Genomic DNA, 16,021 nt, shown 5'->3' with positions numbered 1-16,021 from the left:
TCAAATTGACATCAGTTGACGGTTTATTGTGATCCCCCCAAATCTAGTGCAGTGTTAGGCTGCATTAACAGAGGTGGAGTATTTAGGACCAGGGAGGTGACTACAGTTCTGGCCTCCAGGCTATGAAAGGAAACTAGACAAAGGATGGTCACAGGATGGATATGGGAGTGTTCCAAAGCTTATCACAGATAACAAAGGAACAGGAAAGGTTTAGCCTGGATACAACTGCAGGAGGACCTGAAAGCTGTCAGTAATATCTGAAAGGCAGTCATGTGCATTAAGAACTAGCCTTGGGGGCTTCCCTGGTGGCGCAGTGGTTGAGAGTCTGCCTGCCAATGCAGGGGACATGGGTTCGAGCCCTGGTCTGGGAAGATCCCACATGCTGTGGAGCAACTAGGCCCGTGAGCCACAATTACTGAGCCTGCGCGTTTGGAGCCTGTGCTCCGCAACAAGAGAGGCCACGATAGAGGCCCGTGCACCGCAATGAAGAGCGGCCCCCACTTGCCGCAACTAGAGAAAGCCCTCGCACAGAAACGAAGACCCAACGCAGCCATAAAATAAAAATAAATAAATAAAAATAAATTTTAAAAAAAAAGCACAAAAAAGAACTAGCCTTGTTCTTATTAAGGGGAACAAAAAGAATCTGGGGATGAAAGTTACAGGAAGCCTCAAATAAGGAGGGTCTTTTAATTCTTCAGTATATTTTAAGATAGAATGGGCTACTTCCTTAATTCTAGAAGTGCTGGCTTACATTAAGGACTTAGACTTTTAGGTGTAGGAAAGGATGACTCAGAAGTACTTCCCAGTCCCAAGATTCCACGATTCCCTTGCCTTCCAGTGACAACCGTATCCTGCACGGTCCTAACATGGGCAGGTGGAGAACAGAGCCATAATTACAGTAATGTTCTAGGCAGCGATGGGAGAGGTTTTAGAATTCTCAGGCAAGATTCCCATAAAGACACTCTCACCAGAGCCGCCAGTTCTTTACTCTGCTGGGGAGGTCTGGGGCTTGTGGTACTCTCTGTCACCAGAGGCTGTGTTAGTTCCTCATTTATTCTTTCTGTGTGCCCAGCATTGTGCTGCGTGCTGGGGAGACCTTGGGGAACAAGACAGAATCTCTTGCTGTCTTCAGCTATGCAGTATATGTGGGGAGTAAGACAGCAAACACAAATTAGACCACTGGATATACCGTGATGATTATAGTGGCAGTTTGGACCCACGTGTCCCGTATGAGTGCATTTATATTTCATGTAGTATTAGTAATACATTTCCCCACTTGGCTTTGGGGGTGTAGTTTCCCATTATATTATAGTTCAGGTCGTCTCTTAGAGATTTCTCAGTCTCTTGGAGTAGGGACCGGGGGTATTTGTTTATACTTTAAGGCGTTTTCTTTCCCCCAGAGGTAATAAAGCTTGGAAAAGTTTGAGTCTTCTTTTTTTTTTTTTGGCGCTGATGGTTTTGTGTACAGTTTGTTACTGGCACAGTGACCACGTTTAGGGGAGTGTCTGTCTTCATACTGTAGCTTCTTTTCATTGTGTTGCTGTGGCCAGAGCAGTTCATCCTCTCATGGCTCTAATGACTCTAACTGGAGTTAACTCAGTAGAAACCTGGGTGAGAAGGAATATGAAAAATAAGACTGGAACAGAACCAGGTCTGTATACTCCCACACTAGTCCTTGTATTTGTTTTTTATACAAGTGACCATCCGTTTAGGGACAAGCATGCAAACACAAAGGCACATTTTTAAAAGGCACATTTCTCTCCTCAATTGCTGACTGTAGTTCATAATTAAATTCCCTTCGTCCTAATTTCTCCTAGGAAATATTGTTTGCAAAAAATTGTCCTTTTTGTTTTTCTAGCATTAATAAACTTACAGGTGCAACAAAAATTCCTGATTCTGAATTATATTCTTAGCTTTTCAGAGGCTTCCCCCTCCCCCCGCTCCACCCCAAAGTAACCTACTTTATTGTAAATTCTTCTTTCTTTCAGGTAGGAATGAATTGATAGCCAGATACATCAAACTCAGGACAGGGAAGACGAGGACCAGAAAACAGGTAAAACAACCGACCTGGAAATTGTGCATGTTAGCGAATGGCCCAAGGAGGCATTTTGGCTGCAGTGGCTGTCTGTGCTTTGGCTCCTAGGAGCCCCCGATTGGAGTTCCCTGTAAGGACGTCAGTGTTGTAGGTGTTTGAAATTGGCTCAGTTTTCACTGTTCATCATTTCAGTGACCTTTTATTATGTGGTCTCTGGAGTTCCTTCTATACACATATGGGAAAGTTTCACCGCTAAGGACAGTGTATGAACTGTTCCTGTACTGTATTGTAAAACTTAAATTTCTTTCCGAAACTGTGCATCTGCAAACATTGCAAAAGCTGCAGGTGCAGGTATACTTTGCAAGTCATGAAATTTTGAGATTTTGCGCATTGTAAAATCCTGGAACAATTACATATTAGTCATCATTTCAATGAAAAAGTAACACTAGCAGCCATGAGTATTGGCTGGAATATAAGGCTGAATGATGTGCGTCCAGGGAACTGTTGCTCCTTAAGCTATGGCTTTTTGTCAGTAGCTGCTGTGACTGAAATGAAGTTACAATACCTTTGTGCAGAGCAGGGTCAGGAATTTTCCTCTGCCCTCTGTCAGCGTTCTGGCGCTCCTCGTTCCTTCTGATGTAAAGCAGCCCAAATGTCTGACCCAGTTCAGAACTGGAACGGATGAGAAATTAGTGTTTAACAAAAAACAGAAAAAGAAAGAAATGGAAGGGGGGAAAACCATCAAACCAACCTCATGGGTGAGTTGTTAACAGAAAAAAATATATATGTATATTTTAATGTTGACCTATGCTGACCGAAATGGCATGAATTTTAAAAACTATAATCAAACCAAAAGGCGAGCTCAACTGTGGTCTCGTTAAGCCTGAGCAGCAGATTCCAGTCCTCTGCTCAGTGATAAGTTGTTTTCCTGAGTGTTTATGACGGGGAGAGCTTTCCCCAGGAACGCTCCTGTGCCCCAGCCGGGAGCCCACTGCTGAGTCAGCACAGAGGCAGGTGGCCTCCTGCCAGTGCTCAGAGGCAGGGCATTGTCTGTTCGGTGGATATTCCCCCCACTGTGGCCCTCAGCAAGTCAGAGAATCACATCAGAACAAAATTCTGGTGAAAACAAGTGAAAGCAGGAGCAGGATGGAGAGGTGAAGAGGATGGGGGAGTTCCTGCTTCTCCGTACTTTAAAAAAAAAAAATGCAGAAGCAAATTGAAACTCGAAGACAAAGTTAGAGATAAGAGGTTCATTTGTTACCATAAATCCTGTTTTTAGGGTGGCTAGAGTGTTTGAAATCAAGTAATGGCCTCACAGTCACTGAACTTCTAAATGGGAGGTTCTAAATTTCTGAAACAGACAAAATCTAATTCCCAGCATACTGAAAGTGCTGGACCTGGGCTGTCTGCTGGTCTGTGAGCTCTGGTCATGTGCCCAACCCCTTCACTGGGGGGACACTTCTAAATTTAACCAAGTCCCACTGAAAGAGATGCAAATTTGTTTACCCAGTGGAATCATTGTGTTTCAGAAGCCGGGCTTGGCTTGGTTTCCATACCCCGGCATCCTGGGGATGTTTTTAGGCGGCAGTTGGTGATACCTCTCCAATGTGAATTTGTTGTTCAGCAAATCCGTGTGGTTTTTCAACCCAGATTTTTAACAGGATGGCTGGCTGGCTGTATTCACACTTTTCGCTCTGTAATAATATGCAAATCCACTTGGCGCCCAGTCAATACCCAAAAGAGTGGAAGGATTAAAGATATTTATAAGGGGAAAAAAAAAAAGCTCTGCTAACTGGGTCTTTCCATTTCTCTTTGAGATCTAATTTACATGTCAGTATTATTTTAACATTTGCTACAGAATCCAGAGCTCTTAATGAGATCAGAATACAACCTACAGCTTCAGCTTTTTGATTCTGCGGAATGTGCTAATTTATGGATAGTCTCTTCTAAATTGAGAAAAAGGGATTTTCCCTCCTGATACTGAGAAGCTATAAATATTTTCATTTACCTCTACTCCCACCTTTTTAATTGTATAAAGAAAACAACCCCACTCTCCCCCTCTCATCCCGTGCCCGTGATTTCTCCTGGGTGAGAAAACTAAGATTAGCTTCAACTTTCATCCTGACTCCAGTCACTGCAGTGATGACCCAGTCTGAAAAGCTTAGAGCAGCGCTGGGGGCTTGGTGTCTGGCTGGGACTGTGTATTCCTAACTGCAGAGCTTTGTTGAGATGCAAATAACCTTCCCCCACCCCCCCACCCCGAAACCCTCCCAAGGAGTAGCGATTTTATATTTGATTTCCTTTTTTTGTTTTGTTTTGTTTTGTTTTGTTTCCCCTCATAAACCCGAACAATGTAGGTGTCTAGTCATATACAGGTCTTAGCAAGAAAGAAAGTTCGAGAAATTCAAGCCGCCATTAAGGTACGTCTGGCTTGCCCAGTTGTAGGGGGCTTTTCATCTCCATGGTTACAGGCTTTTCCTTTGTTTTCCTCCCTTCCCCTACCCTGCAGGTGTCTAGTCACATTCAGGTTCTTGCCAGAAGGAAATCTCGTGATTTTCATTCCAAGCTAAAGGTATGCGCTTTCCTGCTTTTTGGCTTGTGGTTGCTATGCATCTCACTTCCTGTTTTCCATGGTGACTGGTGAATGCCTGGTGCTGGGATTCTGGTAACCTAGTTTCCTCGCATGTGAGAGCTGTTTACATTTCTTTGTGTCTAATCTCTCTGTTTCTGTACTAGCCTCACATTAAGCTCAGAGAGAGAGAGAGAGAGAGAGAGTGTGTGTGTTTGTGTGTGTGTGTGTGTGTGTGTGTGTGTGTGTGTGTGTCCCTAATAACAATGCAAATGCAACAGAGAGCTGGTCTTGATAACTTTTCAGCACAGAAACATGATTTTTTTTTTACCCTTCAAATATCCACCAAGCAGCCCTGAGCTAGGAGAGGGGAAGAAAGTCAAAGAGATGCAAAGTTGGTGTAGAAATTATAAATGAATCATTTCCAAGTGGCCATCGTGAAATTACTTTGAAAAAATTCAGAAATTATTTTAATTTGTGCTTTTGATGTATTTTCAGTACTTATGAAAAATACATCTTCTTCATGTAATTTTTCATGTGTTCTTCCAACAGAGAGTATTTTCTGCCAGATTTCTTCCACATTGCTTAATGTTTTTTAAGAGTGTGGCTTTGTTAATTAGAAAAGAAATTTGAGGTGAGGGCTTAAAAAAAAGATAGGTCTTAGAGATGGGAAAGCTCTTGATCAAATCCATGTTTGCAATTCCGTTTATACTTGAGTTTATTATTTTTTTTGTACATGTGCCTCATTTTCCGGTCTTTTAAAATATATTTCATAGCAAAAACAGAGACATGGACAATTTAAAAATGCAAGTTCTAAAAAAAAAAAAAATGCAAGTTCTCCCTATTTTCTCCCCTTCCAAAATTTGCAGTAAAGCATACATGACTTTTTTTCCTCCATAATGCCCTATTTGAGAAATGCAAAGGGATTATAGTTTGCATGGAGGAGCTTTACTTTATAATAAAAATGCATCTGTAGTCCATATTGTTGTCTTTCCCACATGCCTGTTTTTGCTTCTGTTCTGATTTTTTCCCCCATACATTAAGTAAATCTGTGTTTTTGTTCTAAACTAAAGAACAAAGTGTAATTTCACAGCCCCAAGTGGCGAACGCTGGGACCCTTCCCAAAGGCCTCCAACATTTTTTGTGCAAACAGAGCTGACTGTGGAATAGGTCTAGTGACCAGGAAGGCGCATTTGGGGTGCCCTCTGCAGTGGGCAGCATGCTGGCTCGCTCGCTCGCACATGTGGCTGATGGTGGCTGGCTTTTAGTTGCACTGGCTGAGCAGTTGGAAGACTAAAATAACTTCGTAGCTCCTGCTTTTTAACCAAAGGTGCAGTCCTTTCTATGTGGATGTAACTACCCCAGTGTTTGCTCAAGTTCTCACTCTGTTTCTAGTTTCTCTAACGGATTAATGATGTACAAAGAAGTTTACAGACATCAGTTTTGTGTTTCCATCTGTGATGTTATGAATTGCTCTATTTCTGCACTGTGTGGTTCCTGTATGCTCACCAGGGCACATGGCCCTGGACCGAACGCCCTGTAAATGGTGGGTAAAGCTCTCCTGGTCCGAGGGGATCCCTATGGGATTCCACAAGCACTCTTTTTCTCTCTTGGTGACTTTACAAATCTTCCTCAGTGGAAACAGTTTTGCCATTACCTTATACATACACATACATACCAACACACAGTCGTATTTGTGTTTGTTCTTAAAAAAAAGACTTCTCCCCACTTTCAGCCAGCCCTGGACCACTCTCCTCTGGGGCAGGCACGAAGAAGAGGCAGAAACAGAGGCAGTGGGGTAGCAACTGGCTCGGCATTTCATCTCCAAGAACCACCTCCATCCTCTTACAGTTCCTTTCCTTCCTCCCTACCTCATTATTCTTGGAAAAATGGAGGCCTTTGTTCTTCCCATCAGCTAATACCAGTCGAGTGTTCCAGGCATGGCGCTTATCACAGTGGGCAGTTAACAACCAATCCTCTATTCACAGAGCTGGCCGTGGAAATGGGAATGTGAAATATAGGGCACTGGAGGATAAGTGTTCGCAGAAAGAGCCAAAGTTAAATGTGTAGGCAATCCCAGAGACGAGCTGTATGGACAATGTGCTGCTGAGTTTGGGGATGAAAGACAGGAGTTAGTGCAGTGCAGAGCCTCTTGTGTGTTCTCTCATGTAAGCTCACTACAAAGTGAGTCCCATTCTTCGGATTTTGAGGAGTGATATTTAGGAAACCAGGGATCCAAAGGTTTAATTAACTCACCAAAAGCCATCCAGCATAGGAAGTGGCGAAGTCAGGATTTGAACTTTCTGAATCCTAAACCACTGCTCTTCCAGACAGGGTTTCCTGTAGCGGAGGCTGAAGTGGATTTCAAGCGGCAGGCTTCTCATCAGTACACACTGTAGATAACTTGTCACCACCCCTCACGCCCCTTTGGACCTGGGCGTGCAGGCCTTGCTTCCCACAGTCCCTCAGCCACTACATTTTAGAAGTTAAGATGATTTTTAAACTTTGAGCCATTGGTCAAGATGTGGGCCTAATTTGGGATTGATGGTCATCAGTATCCCGGGGTGATGTGTTCCTAGCTGCAGAGCTGCTGCGTCCCCACTCGGAGGGAGTTAGGACAGTTGAGGAGAATAAGGCTGGCTGCCACCTGCCTGCAGAGGTGCTGCTGCCTTCACCTCCCACAGGCATTTTATGTTAAAGACGCCCTCCTTAACCTTACTACCAGCCATTCCCAGGAAACGGGCTCGGGCCCCTTGGCCTGGTAGGAGGATAGAACTCCTCGCTCTGTCTGCACTTTCTTGTTCAGCTCTGGAGTCTAACACCCTCGGGAGGCAGGGATGAGCATCCTCGCCGAGTTCCTTGTGGGGTCAGGATGACAGCCTCTGGCTTCTTGGCCTCCGACACTAATGAGGTCGACAGCTAATGAGATAAACTCACTACAGAAGTTGAAGTCATCCCAGTAGACAGCAAGGATAGCTTCTGAGCAGGGGTAGGGGTGGCAAGAAGTATCCAGACTCCCAACAGGTGCCGTGCTTTGTCTGAGACGATGCAGCAAGACTTCCTGGAGGAGATAGCTATTGACTGGCCATCTCCGGACCTGTCCTTGCCGTGCCTTTCCAGCCGGGCTTCTCGCCATTTCTCCACATGCTTTGAAGTCAAAGGATTTCTGTTCTCTGGGGGCGGACAGAGGCCTGTGGCCCTCCTGTGAAGACTGAAGCCAAGTTTCATTTCCCTGTCCTCCCTCGGAGTTTGAAAAAGTGGTTTGCTCACACCTGGGGCCAGGGCCAGGGCCAGGGCCAGGTGTGGCTTCCAAGGGAACCCTCGTGCCTGTGAGCCTCTCTTCACTTTCCCGGGAAGGGTGCAGGAGAATTCTTGAGGCTAGTGGTTTTCCAGCCTTTTTTAAGCAGCAAAACTCACATTTCAGATTGAAATCTTACTTGAAATTTTCCATATATAAGAGAGTAAAAGCTGTTTTATTTAAAGCTCACACTCTCTCATCCTTAGCAGTGGCCTCTTTGGCTGGTTCTGTTGAATAAGGTTTGAAAACCCACACTGCTTTAGGCAGAAGGAAAAGGAAATGCCCGCCTCTCAGCCGTGCCTCCGGCCTTTATGGGACAGCTTGGGGGTCCCACTTAAAGCCCACATTTTCTAAGTTCCGTAGCCTGTTCTGCCATATCCTTCTGAAGAAAACAGGCTCGAGAGACTGGTTATTCTCATGTCACGGTTGTGGATGAGTCATCCTAACTACAGAAGTCACGCTCTTGAAAATCTGTTAGGATGCATTTCAAAGGTCAGCTTTATGCTTCTGCTAAGTGCATTGGTTCTCAAAGTGCTTGTTTGTGAGCCAGATCACCCCAAAATGTGTGGATTTTAATTTTTGTTTAAAACAAAATTGTTTTAGTAAAAGTTTAAGATTTCCGTGTAGATTTGAACTTTAAAAGTGCAGAAATGATTACTTAATTCAGTCCAGTAATGGTTCCATTGAGAAGCCATGTGTTCTAGACCCTTTAGGAGATGTTGGGCATGGAAAGTTGAATACACAAGAGTCTCTGTTTTGGGGGAACACTCATTCTTTCTGTTATTTTTGGCCACATTTGGGGAAAATACAAGATTCCCTGTGGATTGTCCCCAGCTAGGGGGCTCTGCAGTAGAAATTTAACAGAGCAGTGCAAAGACCACGCAGTGAAAAGAATGATTAATTCTGAGTGTGGGGGAATTAAAGAAAGCCCCGTGGAGGGGGTTCCATTAGAACTAAGCATAGAGGAAGGTAGAGAATTTCCACAGATAATGGGGGTGGGGGGTTTGGGGGAACCGTGAAGAACACCATCTAGCTGGAAGCATGGAATGAGGAATGAGGCTGGAGGAGGGAGGTTCATCTGAGGAGCACGGGGAGCATGCAGGGGTCGTTCACAGTTATGCTTTGGAAAGATCCCTCCAACCATTTTTAGAGGATAGCGAGGAGTGAGGCCAAGCTGGAGGCAGGGAGGCTAATTCAGGGGCTGCTCTAAGAGGCCAAGGGAGAAAGATGTGGGCCTGGACCAGGGGCCGACCGAGCACCCCTGGGGCCGTGCTCCATGGCTCTTATCCATCCTTACTGTCGTCCTCGGCTGGTCCCCACTCCACTCCAATCTGATTGCTGCATACTCTTTCTTGCTCATTGTTTTTAAAGAGTGAATTATATTAAAAAGTTCTATTCTTATTAAGTCTGAAAACTGTACACTGAAACTTTTCAAAGGCAGCATTTAAAACTTAGGTTATTAAAGACCAGGTTCTCTTAAAGTAATGGCCATTAACTGAGAGTGTACATCAAAATTAACTATGAAGTTTTTGTTGCTAAATTTTAAATACAACAAAAAGTTAATAAGTACAGAGAATGACATATTAAGCATTCATGTTTGTACTATCCAGAAATGATTATTTTCATTATATTTCCTTTAAGGTTTTTGTTTTTTTTTTAACTGAAAGAAATCAAATGACAAAACAGTATTCTTACTTTCTCTAATTTCCTCTACCTACTGTCTTTCCTCAACCAATCTCAGCCCCCCACCATCAGTGTCTTTCCTTGCCGTTTAGTATTTCCCTGGGAAAATCAAATCCAGTGAAAACTATCTCTTCTCCTTTGGCCCTTATCCTAAAACTAATCTAGATTTTTACCCATTGTCTACTATGAACTTGTGCTAAAGCCACTGGCACCAACCTGAGACCTCTTCTCTATAGTTTATCCTGGCCTGAGCTAGGATAGACTTGGCCAACAATTTGGGATGGCCTTGGACACAGACTGCAACCACAGGAGAGAGATGCGAGGGGCAAGAAAAACTAGGGGATAGCTGAAGACGTCAAGGAACGATGTGAGGAGACCAAGAGCCGTGAGCAGGGAGACTGGGGCAGTAGGGGAAAGGGTGATGGGGCCAGCGGAGCGCAGGTGAGATTCAGAAGCCCTAAGGTGGATTGGAACCGCAAGGCATTTGTGGCCAGAGTGCCAGAATATTGGACATCAAATATATACTTTTTTTTTTTTTTCTTGACTAAAATGTCTAAAAGACAAGTCAGAGTGTGATAACCGCTGGTCTAGAAGAGAGTCATTTCTCGGTGATGGGAGGACCACATGTTTGGCCCCTGCCCAGACATGATCCTTTTGGCCCACCACTCTTCAGGTGCCTGGTTCTAGTTATAAAGTAGAAGATGGATCCGTGCAATTACAGCATGCAGGTGGCTTATAGGTCTGTGGAACATGCATTGAGGAATTCCACAGATGCTGACTCAGAAATCTCCCTTGGACCTTGTGTCACCAGCTGGGTCTACAGCAGTGTTACCCATGCCGGTTTCATGTGTGACCTTCCATCTCCCCCTCTCCCCTAGTTTATCCCCTCATTGGAATCTGCGATTGAGCAGTGAGAGACAGCAGCCTGTCTGAGAAGACTTTGTGTGGTACAGTCTGAGGCCTGGCCTGCAACTTTAGAAATGATTCTCTACCTTTGAATTATTTCACTCACCATTAATTCATCAAAAGGTCATTAACTGTTTTTGTTTTTTTTTTAAGCTCCAGGGATTTATTATCCCAGCTTGTAGAAAGACTGCAGAAATGTTCTCCGTGCGCTATAAACAGTCTCTTCTTTCCTACTCAGAGTTCCTACTTAGAGTTTCCTGCTCAGAGTCTCTATATGTTCGTTTGTCCTGGGAGGTTGTCCAGTCCCTGCCCAGAGGCCTCCTTTCCCTGATAGCAGCAAAGAGACGGTCCTTTATTTGCTGGCTTCCGAGGCTTGTGAGAGCCGCAGCCAAGCTCTGCAGGCCACCACCACACTGTGGACTGTCCTCATCTTTGCGGACTGTCCTCATCTTCCCCTGAAGGTGGACCAGGCCACTTCTGGTTTGGGGTGTGTTTTGGTGAGTGCATGAGTCCAGACAGCGCTAAGAGTAAAGGAAGTCTTTGTTCTGCCCTAACCTCAGCAGGAATACATCTTAGGCAATAGACGTATTCATGTCAAGCTCTGGATTGTATTGAAGAAAAGCCTGTACTTGCTGACATTGCATCATCCCAGTAGAGCAGAAAAAAGCCTGAGCTTCCCTGATTGTGTCCAGTCGTTGGTGACTAATTTACGAGCTCCATGTGCTCCCCGGGGCCATTTTCTTCATTCTCGCCCTGGTGGCCTTTGTGATTTGATTTCTGAGCAGGCCATTCTTTCCAACCTGCCATTCCTTCCAGTAAGCAGAGAGCTTAAAGTTCAAATTGTTGATTTAATTCTCTTGAGGAGTTCAAGAACTTTGCTGGGGCTTTGCTGCGTCTACACTGCTGAATCCTGGCCGTGTCACCACTGATTCTATCCAGGAATGGGCCTGTCCACAGGGAAGACACGCTACACTTCATCCAGTGGTGCTCCCCATGGCCCTCTGAGCCACTTTGCTCGTTCAGGCGTTGGCTGTCAGCAGTACACAAGGCAAAAGAAGCCCGAAACAACCACCTCCTTTGTCTCAGCGCCAGCACCAAGACACTTGGCCTTGCTGCAGGATTTGGGAAATGATACACCGCCTTTCCTGGCATCTCCCAATCTTCAAGGAGTTCTTTTGCATTCATGACATGTACTCTTTCTCCTCAGCAATATTTTCATTACCTTGTTTTTAATTTAACTGGGTTAAAACCAAGACTGGAGGCAGTTAATTTCTTGTGCTTGGATGTGGTGGAATTAGAACCTCTCATCAACGGTGTGATGATACAGAGCTTACAGTGTAAAACTAGGGGACTGACTACATTTACCTTTCTATGTCAGCGGAGCCAGGTCTGGATTTTCTCTTTAAGGGCAACAGAAACAGCCTCCTTCTACATTTTTATCCCTTCCTAGGGAAATCCCATTGTTAACTGGCCTCCAATATAGACAGTGCTCAATCACATTGAGCTCAGAGATTATGTACTCAGGACCAGGGCTCCTAAGCATTTCAGCTCTCGAGCGACTTGAGCCTGGATGGTCGGTCATGTGGGCCCCATAGATGGCACGTCCACGGGATGGCAAGGCTGTGGGCACTGTATGCTCAGAGTGGTTGATGCAGTTCTCAAAGCACCCCTGAAGGTGGGTGTTGTCCTCACTTTGCAAGTGAGGATGCAGAGGCTTGCAGTGGCTAAGGGGCTCACCCAGGGTCACGAGTCTGAATTGGATCCCAGGGCTATCTGGTACCACAGCCCAAGCCCTCCACGTGTTGTCATGCTGCCTCCTTACAGGGTGCTCGCCGGTGGAGGATGAGGGCTCAGTGCCCTAACTCGAGATGCTTTTGCATTGTCTCCCTCATCCGAGCCCTGTTTTCATTGTGTCTGCCTGTTTGAATGAAACAGAGAAGATGCGTGGTGGGAGCTGGTACTTTCTGGCTTTTCAAGGGAGATTTGCCTCCTGCCTCTTACTGTCCCTCACGGGGAAAGGGGCTAAAGTTAGTGGGTGCCTTCTCCCCAACACCCAGACCTGGCATCAGCAGGCCTAAATCCCAGGCTTCCTGGTAGAGAGTCATCAGGCACACCTACAAATCACAGATCCTTGTCTGCAATCCTTTATGATGCTGAGCCCCACATGAGAATTAAAGGAAACACTATTGACAATTATAAAATACTAAATATAGAACAGTACATTTAAAAATGGACAATGGTAAAAGCCTTGAAAAATTTTTCTTTGATGTGAATGGAGTTTTTGGCATTTGGAAATACAATAAGATGAATTAATTGCTACTCATTACATGGCAAGTCAGGGGAAGCATGAATGGGCCTTCTCTCCTTGGCATTAGCCATTGCCCGCCCGAAATAGGCCCTTTTGTATTTACTCCTGCTTTCTCTAATAATAAGCAAATTAGAGATCATGGCTAGAAAAATTCAAGTGCCCTCCATCCTTTCTCCAAGCCATCATAGACTCTTATGATGTTTATCTGCTTAAGGGCTACTGCTAATAATTGCAGAGGTCATGTGAATACACATAGTGCAAGATTAGAAACAACATCTGCAAAATTACTTCTTAGGAAAGTATTCTGTTTTGTCTTTTTCTGAAAAAGTGATTTTGCAAGCAAATTGCTATCTTTCCTCTCATGTGCTATATTTTTATATTGCTGAGAGAAGTATATTTGGAGAAAAACACTTAATAGCTATCAAAAGTTTTTGAATCCATGGTCTTTTTTATTTTTGACTGTGCATATTTTTCCTGATGTATTGGTGGACTTCCATATGAAGAAATTAGATTGGAGTCTTTAAATTCTGAGATGATGGCCCCTGAATAAGCAGGAGTATATTGATTTAGTATGCTGTTCATTCAGATTTCATATGTAGCCCCTATAATATAGTACATGCAAGCGTGTGCCATTTTATATTATCTTTAAAATGTGTTTATGGTTAATGCCTAAAAATTATGAGATAATTGATTCCCCAGAATATTTAAAAGCTGAGAAAACAGGGTGGGGGGGAACAAGGGTCCCCTACTTTCCGGACACTGATTCATAAAATGTCCTTGAGTTTGAAGGGCGCACCACTCCAGCCACGTGCATCTGTGATAGGCTGCCTTCCTGTCATGGATATTACATGAAGACATTTTCCAAACATTGTGTACATTTCAGCAGCAAGAGGAAGGTAGTCAGCTGATCCCAGAGTTGTAGTGGCAGCCTTGCCCTGCTTCATGAAATATGAAAGCCTGTTTACTTAGTAACAATAACAGTTTGAAAGGCTTCAGGCTGAGAAGTTTATGTCTGCCATGGCCTGCTGGACCCCGCGTGGCAGAGGTATTGAGGCCGTTGACAGCGCGGTATGCCAGGAATGGGGCAGGAAGAGAGTCGAGTGGGTACTGAGACGTGCACCCTGCCTTGGAGTGCTTCGTCTGCCCTCAGTCTCAGGTCACATGGGCTGTTTGTTCTTAGCACTCCATCAACAGTCTTAGACCCATGTTTCCTGCTCCATAAATATTTTCCACATTCCAGGTTGTGGGCTTGAGTTTGGGTTTGGTTGGATAAGGGAGATATGCCTTTTCTTTCCCCACTTCGGCTTTTTATGGCCTCATTGTTTATAATCTTAGGAATAGAAGGGCTTAAAATCAGTAAAAAGGAGTGAATATGAAGTTGTCCAAGCTTTTTCCTAGGACACGTTTTTTCCTCGTGCATGCTCGTATGTACACATGCATGCCCTCAGTATTTCCTGTAATCTAAGACATCATAGACGATAACTCAGTATTGACTTAATAACAGTTTTTCAAGATAAAACAATGTGCTCACCCTTTGTAAATCTCTTCCACATCTCAGAAATATTAGTGTGAAAACATCTTAGAATAAAATTAATGTGGTGTACAAATGTAGCATGTATTTTTGATTTTACTTAAGCTACTGTTGTTTGGATGGATTAGCGACCCCCCCACCCCCCTTTATTCTGGGGTTGGGTGGTGATGATCGAGTGGAATGTTTAAAAGTCCAGGATATTAGACTAGAAGGACACAGAGAAGCCATTTACTCAGGTCTGACACTGAGAGTTATAATTTCTTCAAAGCCAGGCATGTATCTCTAGGCTGAAAATGACAATTTAGAGATCCTTCCATTGAAATCTCTCAGCTCGGTGTCCTTCAGTACTCCCATTTCAGGATAAGTAGGCCCACAGCCAGTCTCTCAGTTCTGATTTCGAGATCTCCCTGGTGGTGCTTATTATCTGCAGGGTTACTTTAGATTTTAAACAAAAAATTTTAATCTTAATTTTCCATCGTATATCATAGATAGAGGGGAGATATTATAAAATTAAATGAGTATGCCGAATGTCACCACTACAAAAAGTGGGAAATATCTGGTGTAGACATTTTAGTCCATCTGTAGAAAATTGCCTATTCTCAAATAGGTAGGTCAAGTGCAGAAAGAACCTCTACTTGAGATAAAATTTCCTCTCTGCACTTGGCTTTCTCTCTATTAGGACAGGTGGCCAAGAACTGCCCAAATTTTAACATCCTGCTGTCTTTTCACTAGTGGTTTTTCAGCTATATGTATTAAGATGTATTTGCTTATAATGGATGTCAAACTATAAATACTTTTAGAGTCAGAAGACCTTTAGAAAATAAAGTACAACTCTTTCCTTTGTAGTTGAAGAAAATTAGTGTTAGGTGATTTGCCCAAGGTAATACAGCACATTAATGTCAAGTGGAGGGCAGGTTTGGAACCAGGTCTCCAGACTCCCCCAGCACGTACGCCTTTTACTGGCATAGAGCAAGTTGGTGTGCTCGAAGCAATTGATTTGCTCTTCTGCTTCTGAACTTCTGTTTTCATTTGGGTACCTGGTGGAATGCTGGGTAATAAGAGAGTCAAACCTGACTTTATTTAACAAAAGAAAAAGACCGTATTCTGAAGTGTCTGGAGCTATGTGACATAAACAGCAAAGGTGATGACTTTTCTCCTTTCCTCATTGACTGATTACCCTGTTAGAAAAGAAAAGTATCAAACTTCTGTGAACGTTTTGAAGAACTTTTCAATCAGCCTAGCAGAGGGAAACATCTCAAGCAACTCTAATAGAGTAAGAGTGGGTTGTGGAGATGTAGGTACTTATTTCCATGTGGACCTGGACTTACTGATTCCTGGTCACTGCACCCAAGTGTGCACAAACGCACTCTGTATTTGGGCAAGCAGAACCGCCCCTGTCATCAGCATTTCATAAACACAGAAGTCTCAGGTCTGAGAGAGGCCCCATGATGTACTTTTGGAATAGAGCCAAGCCCACAGCTCTTTTGTAGTTATTCCACACAGTCTGCATCAGCCAAGCAGGCAAGCAGCCTGGGCTGCCATTTTCTCAGCTCCCCCCACCTGGGCCCTGGAGAGGTTGTAAGGCTTGTAGCTCGTTGGGGAAGGCATCTGTGGTTATACCTATGCCATTCCTTTGGTTTCCTTGAGGGTATTGATATCCTTTTATTAAGGGTTACATGACTTGGGGACTG

The 16,021-nt window shown here is 44.1% G+C and overlaps 1 protein-coding gene across 16 annotated transcripts in view; it reads left to right on the top strand.

Annotated features, from left to right (window-relative positions):
* TEAD1 (TEA domain transcription factor 1) overlaps positions 1–16,021 on the top strand; it is a 267,284-nt gene that overhangs the window by 190,183 nt on the left and 61,080 nt on the right. For 10 of the 16 annotated variants that reach the window (XM_057553374.1, XM_057553377.1, XM_057553375.1 and 7 more), the window contains 3 exons: positions 1,989–2,053; positions 4,393–4,455; positions 4,545–4,607. In XM_057553374.1, the coding sequence (XP_057409357.1) occupies positions 1,989–2,053; positions 4,393–4,455; positions 4,545–4,607 (191 nt within the window). The remainder of the gene's footprint in view (positions 1–1,988; positions 2,054–4,392; positions 4,456–4,544; positions 4,608–16,021) is intronic. The other 6 variants (XM_057553368.1, XM_057553372.1, XM_057553366.1 and 3 more) reach the window with 3 other exon arrangements.

This window comes from Balaenoptera acutorostrata, chromosome 9 (assembly GCF_949987535.1).
Source record: "Balaenoptera acutorostrata chromosome 9, mBalAcu1.1, whole genome shotgun sequence".
Lineage (NCBI taxonomy): Eukaryota > Metazoa > Chordata > Mammalia > Artiodactyla > Balaenopteridae > Balaenoptera > Balaenoptera acutorostrata.
The sequence above is the reverse complement of the archived record's forward strand: the minus strand, read 5'-3'. Positions and strand labels throughout refer to the sequence as shown.